This window comes from Paramisgurnus dabryanus, chromosome 22 (assembly GCF_030506205.2).
Source record: "Paramisgurnus dabryanus chromosome 22, PD_genome_1.1, whole genome shotgun sequence".
In the NCBI taxonomy this organism is placed as follows: Eukaryota; Metazoa; Chordata; class Actinopteri; order Cypriniformes; family Cobitidae; genus Paramisgurnus; species Paramisgurnus dabryanus.
This window is the reverse complement of record NC_133358.1, coordinates 19083740-19094097: the sequence shown is the minus strand read 5'-3', so window position 1 is coordinate 19094097 and position 10358 is coordinate 19083740. Positions and strand designations below refer to the sequence as shown.

At 34.2% G+C, this 10358-nt stretch overlaps 1 protein-coding gene across 1 annotated transcript; it reads left to right on the top strand.

The window, feature by feature from the left end:
* Positions 1 to 2953: 2953 nt before the first annotated feature.
* On the top strand, positions 2954 to 9546 carry LOC135740073 (retinol dehydrogenase 12). The gene is made up of 7 exons (XM_065258078.1): positions 2954 to 3025; positions 5457 to 5572; positions 5806 to 5961; positions 6046 to 6150; positions 6311 to 6520; positions 8699 to 8885; positions 9014 to 9546. Exons 1-7 carry the CDS (start codon positions 3012 to 3014, stop codon positions 9114 to 9116), a joined length of 891 nt encoding a protein of 296 aa, XP_065114150.1. The 5' UTR covers positions 2954 to 3011; the 3' UTR covers positions 9117 to 9546.
* The last annotated feature ends 812 nt before the right edge of the window (positions 9547 to 10358 follow it).

The following is a 10358-nucleotide window of genomic DNA, read 5'->3' as shown; positions in this document are numbered from 1 at the left end:
TCCTTTCTTTTAAATGAGCATGTTGGAATGAAAGAGCTACTCAGTTTGGCTATAAGCGATGTTTATTGCTTGCATATATGTGGTAAAACCTCAGTTTTTGAGCAAAACCTATGTTGACACAACAGCTTAAATATAGCAGTCAATTGCTACCAGCTGTCAAGCCCAATGCAAACATATCCTCGCAAATAGAGTTTAGGCACATAAGGTGATCATTTTACCAAAGTCTGCTGGATGTTTAGCTGTGATTGGAATAATGACTGATGTTGGGATGGTCTTTTGGGAACAAGAAAAACTGAGAATTCTGTCTTGTCTGCTAAAACAGGAAGTTATGGCTGATCTTAATGTGGTTCTGCATGGAGCCTTCAAGTCATTTGGTTACTCGTGACTAGAATGTAGTATACTTCTGGTGCCATCTAGTGAACTACTTGTGTAATGAGATCAGTTTCCAAACTTCAGAGGGGAAATACATATACTTATGAACAAACATATCGAAAGCTTCAAGGTCCTTATGTTTTTGTTGTGTTAGTTTCTATGCACAGAATGATCAACCTATATGATTTGTACGGGTTTAATTTGAACTATGTGCAGTAAAATCAACTTTACCAGAATATAATTTGCAAAGTTTATGATAAATATTTTAATGCATATAAATGTATTTTATATAAATGTATAACAATGCATATTATTTACACATGACAGCAAAGTATGAATTTTGCCATATAGCCTCATGAGGTTTATGAGGCCTTAAGAGCCCTAATATGTGACTGACCACAAAACCAGCATTAAGGGTTAATTTCTTAAAATTGAGATTTAAACATCATCTAAAAGCTAAATAAATACGTTTTCTACTGATCTATGGTTTGTTATGATAACTATATGAGAATCTGGAATCTGAGAGTGCCAAAAATGTAAAAATAATTAATCCCCTTTAAAGTTGTCCAAATGAAATCTTTAGCAACACATTATTATTTATGATAGAAAATGTTAAAAATATCTTAATGAAACATGATCTTTACTTCATATACACTGCAAAAAATGATTTTCAAGAAAAAAATTCTTAGTATTTTTGTCTTGTTTTCAGTAAAAATATCTAAAAATTCTTAAATTAAGATGCTTTTTCTTGATGAGCAAAACACCATAAGAAAATAAGTCTAGTTTTTAGACCCAAAAATATCAAATGTAAGTAATTGGGTGCATAAAACAAATAAAAAAATCTGCCAATGGGGTAAGTAAAAAATCTTGAACAATTTTCTAAAACATTAAATTCAAGAAAAATTTGCTTACCCCATTGGTTTTTTTTTATGCACAAAATCACTTAAATTTGATATTTTTGGTCTAAAAACTAGACTTATTTTCTTGGGTTGTTTTGCTCATCAAGAAAAAGCATCTTAATTTAAGGATTTTTAGATATTTTTACTGAAAACAAGACAAAAATACTAAGAATTTTTTTCTTGAAAATCATTTTCATGAAACTATGATTATTGGCATCATTTTGACCCATACATTGCAAAAAATGACTTTCTTGCTTACTATTTTTGTCTTGTTTTCAGTAGAAATGTCTTGATGAGCAAAATGACGTAAGAAAATAAGTCGTTTATAGACAAAAAATATACAATTCAAGTAAATTTAAACTTAAAACAAGCAAAAATATCTGCCAATGGGGTAAGAAATAAATCTAAAAATAAGTTTTCTTTTTTTCTTAAACACTTAATTTAAGCAAAGTTTTCTCACCCTATTGGCAGATAATTTAGCTTGTTTTAATCACAAATTCACTTAAATAAATTGTATAGTTTTTGTCATTTTGCTCATCAAGAAAATACATCTTGATTTAAAATTTTTTAGATATTTCTACTGAAGATTAAAATACAAAGTAAGAAAGTAATTTTTTGCAGTGTACAATGTATTATTGGCTTTTGCTATAGCCTTTTTGATAACACTTTATTTTACAATGTCTTTGTTACACATGTTACGTAAATATTATAGTAAAAGTTATGCATAATTACATGCACTTAACTATAAAACCTAACCCCAACCTTATAGTACATGTTATTAATCCATATTATGCATAATTGTGTAAAAAATAATTGTTAAAATAAAGTGACATCAATTGTTTTTCTTTTTAAGATAAGTGTATAGTAGTGCTTTGTGGTTACTGTATGAATCTAAACAAAAAATTAAGTTTACGCTTCTGTACACCAATGCAATATGAGTAACGAGACGTAAATTGTCTTCCAGCAGGATTTTATAATTCATCTAATGCTCTATTTTTGTAGCAAATTGGGAATTTGGGGGAACACCCTTATAAAGGTTATACAGTAGATCATTTCATATCGCTTTGGTCATTTTTAAGATTGCAGTGATCATAGTACAGTACATTCTAGTCTGAACAGTTCATATGCTATCAGGTGACGGGAGAAGCCCAAGGTTTGGACAGGTGAGCTACGATTTGGCTTGGCTGGAAACTACCTGATTGTTTCAAGATGAAACATTAAAAAGACTTTCCCATCGTTTAAACAGTTTTGCCAAACAATCCTCATGGGGTTTGGTGTGTAATTTCTGTCCATTTCTAATGTTCACCTGATACAGCTGTAGGAGCCAGAAGATGCTTATGAGCTTGTTAAATAAAGTGTCTTTGACAAAAGTTTAAATGTTTTAGGAAGTAAAGTTCTTTAAAATGAAGTCAAACTTTTTGCCGTTGGGAAGCCGTTTGTGTTCAAGTTTCCAGAAAAATCTGAATGCTTTTTATAAAGTGCAGCCAGTAGATCACACACAGGTTCATTCATCAGCCTGGGCTTTTAGGGCTGTATGTGAAATATTAAGTGTGACTTTATTTAACATGCAAAACATTATCCATTCGTTCTGACCTCAAAAAAACAAAGGGGATTTTGTGTCTGCCCTGTTTATTTCAGTATAAAAAAGGCACCTGATCATTTATCATAACACTCAGAATGATGAGTTGCTTTGACAGAGATAATTTGGGGTGGTTAACATTTAATAAGACTTGTGGAGAAATGAATGTTGTAAGGTAAGGACTTTTTGATGTTGGTTTGAATGTAGCATTATTAACATAAATATTGCATTTAGTATTATTATTGTCCTAAATACTCAAAATAAATCTAAATCAGTATTTTTGACCTTTCTCTTACACTCGAAAAAATGCTGGGTTATTTTCAACCCAGCGTTGGGTCAAAAAGAGACAATCAAACTCAAGCCGATGTGTTGTAATTTAGCCTATGTTGGGTTGTTTCAACCCATTGCTGAGTCAAATATAAAGATTTTCTGCAATGTAAAAAAATCTTTGCTGACTTAATTTTTTTGTGTTTAATCAACTCAAATCTATAAGTCATTTCAACTTACTATTTATCTTGACAAGAGATGAGTTGTTACAACTTAGTTAAAATATGTCAACTTCATTTTCTAAGTTATACCAACTCATCTCTGTCAAGATAAATAATACAGTGATTCTTGGGAATTTGGATAAAACAGGTTTAAATTTTGAAAAGAAAGTTAGTTAAAATCTGAAGGTATATCATTATAGACCAAGGTCTTGGATGTTCAGCAAATTACTGGTGCCAATCAAACCCCCCCCCCCCCGTTCGTATTTTTTTCATAAATTACATTTCATATGTATTAATAGAGACTATTAATTTAATAATTTAAGAAACATATTGTAAGCATATATATTTAAAACAAATAAAACTCCGTCTGATGGTGGTGACACTAATCTGACGGTGGTGACATTGGCCTCATTATTCCAAAATGTATACCACTCAAGTCAATGGCTTCTTGCTTAAACTTTATGTAAATATTTGGTCCAAAAAATAACAATCCTGAGCACTGTGATGAACAAATATCAAATCATAACTTCCTAAAATACATAAAACCTGACAGATAAGACAGAGAACCTGACGGTGGTGACATCTGACGGTGGTGACAAAAACCTAATATAGATAAAAAAATAGATGAGTTGTTCACATTAGCCATCTTGTTTCCCCTCTGTTGCTAGCTACTTCAGACCTCTTCTTAAAAATGATACATAATGATTTCATAATCTAATCTAATATTTTTTTTACAAAGATGACGGTGTTGACATGTTATGGTTGTGACAGTAGCAGTGTCCAAAAATATGAAGAAGTTTAAGAGAAAATAGCAAACCTACAGGAGCTTGAGTGATCTTGAAGCATGCAGTAGAGCTGAAGGTTTGAAAATGGGGTCCTCAGGAATGCAGTTGACCCTGTAGTTGTCTGATTTTATTGCTTTTTATAAATATCTGACGGTGCGGTGACAAATATGTGGGACACATTTTGAGCAATCACAAAATAATAGTAAATATTGTCAAAACTCACTGTTTGTAGTTTTTAATACATATTACAATGAATGTACTCTTTCATGTGGTAAATATATCATTCAATTCAATTATTACTTTTGGCTTTTTTAATCAAGTTGAAATGATTATCTCTTAACCGAGGACAACTGATTTTGTAGGCAATGGGCCAGCATATAATCATTAAATTAATAAAAAATCAAAATAAACCTATAAAAGAAACTTACATATGTGCAAAGGGCCCCCTGATTATAACATTGATTCTTTTTCTTCATGAAAATGTTATTAATTTCCAACAGAATTAGCACTTTTCTTAGTGTGACATGTTTTTGCCAAAGTTTCAAGAATCAGTGAATAGTAAGTTGAAATGACTTGGAAATCTGAGTTGCTTAAATAAAAAAATTAAGATTAAGGCAGCAACAATTTTTTTCAGTTTGGGTTACACAGCAGCTCCATTTGTCCCCTTTTGACCTAATAAAATGTCAAAGTTGGATTAACTTTAAATTGGTAACACATAGAAAAACTTACATTTTCTCACTTTAAGTTAAAAAGTGAAGCTGATAAAGCATACATTTTTAAATGTTACCAATTGAAGTAATTTTTTTTTTAAGTTTTTTCACCTTATATTTTTCACTTAAAGTGAAAAAATCTAACTTGATAAAACTTACTTTTTTTAAGTGTTATCAATTTTTTAAGTAGATCACACTTTCACTTTTATGCTGGATTGAAAATAACTCAAAATTTGTAGAGTGTTTATACTGTAAACATATAAATAAATGTAATTAACCTTTGGCTTAAATATTGTAAACATATTAAAATAAATATTATTGTCTTTTTCATACTGGAAATTTTTCATACTGAAAATTGCAATGTAAAAATGCTGTGTTGTTTTAGTTGGGTAAACTATAAATGAACCCAACCGATGGGTTTAAATGTACTTTAAAATGACCACATTTGACCTGTCCATGAGTTAAATAACAACACAGCTTTTTGTGAGAACATAAATGAACATTCCTCTTATTATGCAAAATATATAATCTGTTCCTCTTTCAAGTGTTGTACTTTCAAGTCGTAATACTGTTAAATTTCACTGTCAGATATTATAAAATTCAAAATAGAAATACTCTTTCAGAGGGCTTTTCATCAAACGCTGGTCATCTGATGTTCGGTTAGATGGAAAAACAGCTATAGTAACTGGAGCAAACAGTGGTATTGGGAAAGAAACAGCCAAAGACCTAGCAAGACGGGGTGGGTAACACATTTAATCATCTTTTGTTTATTATATATCACTTCACATATATGAATTGTTTATTCTTACATTGAAATAATGCTGATCTAATAAGTGATTTAATGATTGTACTAATTAAAATTAAAAGCAGTAACAGCAATAGTAAAACCATGAATTGTGAAAATAACTTCTGTTGTAATAAGAGTTAAGAGTTATTGGAGTCTGTATTTAGTTGTGTTTTATGTGACCGCAGGTGCTCGAGTAATTATGGCCTGCAGAGACATGGTTAAAGCTGAACAGGCAGCCTGTGATATCCTCAGAGAAGTGGAAAATGCCACTGTGGTTACCTGTAAACTGGACCTAGCCGACACCAAATCCATCTGTGATTTTGCTGAGCTGATTTACAACAGTGAGTTAGGCCCACATATTTTCACTCCTGCCTATATCAGACATCTATATCCACAGGCTCAGATCTGATGACTTTTTGTTTCAGCTGAAAAATCTCTTCATTTGCTGATTAATAATGCTGGGGTGGCAATGTGCCCGTATTCCACAACAGCAGATGGCTTTGAGACACAGTTCGGTGTCAATCATATAGGTATGAGCAAGTACAAATTCCTTAAAGAATAATATCTACTTATACGATAAAGCTTTAACACTTCACAAAGTTGTCCATTTGTTTTAGTAGCAGCTACAGAGGTTGTTTGTGCTTGACACGTATTCAGAGATGAAGATGTATGACTTCTTTTCTTCTCCAGGACATTTCTTTCTCACATTCCTCCTTATGGATCTGTTGAAGCATTCAGCTCCTTCAAGAGTGATTAATGTCTCCTCATTGGCGCACTCCATGGGAAAGATCCACTTTGAGGATCTGAACAGTGAGAAAAACTATCATCCTGTGAAGGCCTACGTACAGAGCAAACTGGCCAATGTACTCTTTACACGAGAGCTTGCCACAAAAGTGGAAGGTACTGTAAGAATCATTTGATGACATATTTGATGATAGTGTATGTGATCGTGCAGAAGACATACTGGTACAGTGGGGTCCAACGGTAGGGAATACATTGAAAATAGCCCAGAAAAAAATAACAATTTGGGAACACTGCAGTAAGGTTGTATTTGTTATCATTATAGTAAATGCATTAGCTAACATGAACCAACAATATGCAGTTTCTTTAACATGTATTAATCTTTGTTAAAGGGACACTCCACTTTTTAAAAAAATATTCAAATTTTCCAGCTCCCTTAAGCCTGGAATACACTGCAGGAGTTTTGCCCTCCTATAAGATCATTACCTTATCACACTGTGCGACATGGATCGTTAAAACTCGGGTACGACAGGCATGTAAATGTACGATGATGACACGGAAGCTTTGGCGGCTGCGTCACACGTTAGCGCAACATCACCAGCATGCACTCGTGGTAAACAAATACCAGTACGCAGGTCGTAGCAGCAAACACACTTTGCGGTGATCGTGCTGAATTTCTGACACTGTCAGAAAACTATCGTAGGCTATCTTTGGACGCAAGACCGGGAAAATGGCCGTCTTTGAACCTCCCTCACTGTACGACATAGGAACACTGATGAAGAGCCACGATCACAGAAATCTCGCTGATTGTTTCACAATTTGGCAATCTTTCATTTGGGACAGCCAGTAATCGTGCTGTGAATCCCTGGCTTTAGAGTTAAATATTTGATTTTTACCATTTTGGAATTCATTCAGCCAATCTTCGGGTCTGACGTTACCACTTTTAGCATAGCTTAGCATAATAAATGGAATCTGATTAGACCATTAGCATCGTACTCAAAAGTGACCAAAGAGTTTCGATATTTTTCCTATTTAAAACTTGTTTCTTCTGTAGTTACATTGTGTACTAATATCTGCCTAGAAAATCGCAACTTTTAATTTTCCGTCTGTCTTAGTACACGATGTAATTACAGAAAAGTCAAGTTTTACAAAGGAAAAATATCGAAACTCTTTGGTCATTTTTGAGCTCGATGCTAATGGTCTAATCGGATTCAATGGATAATGCTAAGCTATGCTAAAAGTGGTACTGCCAGACCCGGGGATCCGCTGAATGGATTCCAAAACGGTAAAAATCAAATGTTTAACTCTAGGAAAGCTGGAAAGTGAGCAAAAATATTCCTTTTTTGTGTCCCTTTAATGTTAGTAAATACCAATACAATTGTTCATGTTAGTTAGTCACTATACATTAACTTTAAGGTTAACAGTCAACGTTTGTGAATGGTAAATGCTGAAATTAACACGAACTAAGATTATACAATACAATAAAAACCTTATTGTAAAAGTGTTACTGAAAATTTAAGTATTTTGAAAAATGTATCACAAAAAAATAACGACTTTAAATATGCTCTTTAAGAAGTCACTGTTAATCCGCTATTAAATGTATTCTGCGTTTTTGACACCACAGAAAAATGTGATATTAACCACCCAGTCAAAGTGGAATGAAAAAAAAAACGCTAAATAAATAAAATAAGTTATCAAAATCTTGAAAAACTGCCGTGCGTGTCCGCTGTCTGTGTTGAAACCACGCCCACTTCCGGAAAAGCTGACGTCTCTTTCGATGCTCGCGATCGTGTTAGGGGCGGGGCCATGCTCGGTGTCTCCAGTGGTCAATTCAGAGCCACCGTTTTGGCCTTGCCCAAATAATCTTGAAATGTGGAAAAACTGGTGCTACTGTGGTTAACCCTTCTTAAACTCATATATAAGAGCAAACTTCAAAGGGAAATTATGCTGTTGAGAACGAATTCACTGTTATCTGTTTACTGTTTTGTATTAATTTATTAATTTCTTTTCAATAAAGCTTTACATGCCAGTGGACTGTACAATAAAAAATTACTACATTGAACAATTTAAGTAATGGTCAACTGAAGATCAAAACTAAAGTTTTGCTGTTTGCAAAGCACCATGTCCATACATAATGATGTTGCTAATTCATTAATATGGTATATAAATGTGAGAGTCTCGTGTTTTAGCCAAAAGCACTTTTATCTTTTTGCCCTCAAATAACATATGAGGTCTTTTGATATTGCATAACGATTAACAATAGTGATCAGATAGACTGTCACTTCTCTAACTGTATAACTTGTCAAATCTGATGTAAACTACAGTGTTTTTTGACAGGGATGGGAGTGAGTGTTTATGCTGTGGACCCAGGTTTAGTAAAGACAGATGTCATCAGGCACATGAAGAAATCTCTACAGTTCTTTGTCAAGACATTTGGCTTTCTGATAAAGACCCCTGCAGAGGGTGCCTACACCACCCTGTATTGTGCTCTTACCCCTGACCTGCCCAATGGAACCTACTTCAGGTTTGTTCAGGATTTATTCAAGTTAAGACCTTTGACTAAACAACACAAAGTTTCCACTAGTTTAGGCAGAAATCAAAAGAGATATTTGTCATGTTTAATAAAGTTCTTTCTCGGATGATTTCGTACAGTGACTGTGCTGTGGCCCCGTGCTCCAGGGCCGCTAATGATAACAACACTGCCAGCAGATTGTGGGCTGCCAGCTGCCATCTACTGGGGATTCGCTGGAAATGAACCACACTTCAACCACAGCCTTTTTTCATATTAATGACCATATTAAGTCTCCCCATCAGCCCACCTGTGCCATATATGTGTATGCTTCTGCAGATGTGTCATATGAATTATTAGTTGTTATTGGATCAGATATGATTAGTCTGATACTATGACTAGCTGGTAGTGGTTTGTGTCTTGAAAGTGTTATAAATGTCTTGCAAAATGTTTTCCTTCATGCTTCAATAAATAAAGTATCTAATTAAAAAAAGTCTTGTCTGCCTCTCCGACAGTCTATCAGTCTGAATATCTGTCTCTTGGCATCTAATAGATGTCTATCTGCTGATGGTCTGTCTGTTAGATGGCCTGTCTCTCTGCTTGTTCTGTCTGTTTGACAGAATGTCTATCTGTCTTATGTTTTGTATCTTTGATGGTCTGTCTGACTAGCTGTTTGTTGATCTATCAGTCTGTTTGATGGTCTGTCTGTCCACCTTTATGTCTGATGGTCTTTCTGCTGGTTGAACAGTCTCTCTGTTTGATACAATGTCTGATGGTTTATCTGGTTTATCTGTATGACTTTCTGTCTATTTGTGTATCTACACCTGGGGCCTCATTTATAAAATGCTGCGTAAAAACCATCCTACATTTGATCTTCATTTATAAAAAATGCGTACGTGTGATTTATAAACCGAACGTACGCGCAAAAAACGCGCGTACCCCTTTCAAATCTATAAATCGCAAATGAACTTGAACTTGTGCGCAACCGAGCAGTTTCAGATCTCCGCCTTTAAACGATGTCTAATTAATGTCACAGACATATAAAAGCACTTCTAAATGTTTAAACCAAATTTCAAACAGCAAGAATGGCTTATATTTCCAAAAACCTGCAGCAATCAGACAAGCAAAAGTGCGTACGTCTGCTCAGACCCTGACGTGGCGCTAAGCACTTTTCCACGTCAAAGACAGCTTTTATAAATATGCACTTTGCCGTGGATTTTTGCGTACGCAAACTTTACGATCAAATCTGTGCTTACGCACGCTTTATAAATGAGGCCCCAGGGGTGGGCATTCCTGAAGGGCCACGCTCCTGCAAAGTTTAGCTCCAACCCTAATCAAACACACACTAAACTTTGCAGGACAGCGGCCCTCCAGGACCGGGAATGCCCACCCCTAATCTACACTGTAAAACATGATCATATCAACATATATTTTTAAGTAGTGTTTCCTTAACAAATTAACGACAATTATAACGTGTTTTTTTGTGTT

Excerpts from the sequence above, each read along its gene's own strand:
- LOC135740073 (XM_065258078.1), top strand. Across the intron at positions 5,962-6,045 it reads TGCTGAGCTGATTTACAACA|CTGAAAAATCTCTTCATTTG; the intron begins GTGAGTTAGGCC and ends TTTTTGTTTCAG. Across the intron at positions 6,521-8,698 it reads GCTTGCCACAAAAGTGGAAG|GGATGGGAGTGAGTGTTTAT; the intron begins GTACTGTAAGAA and ends GTTTTTTGACAG.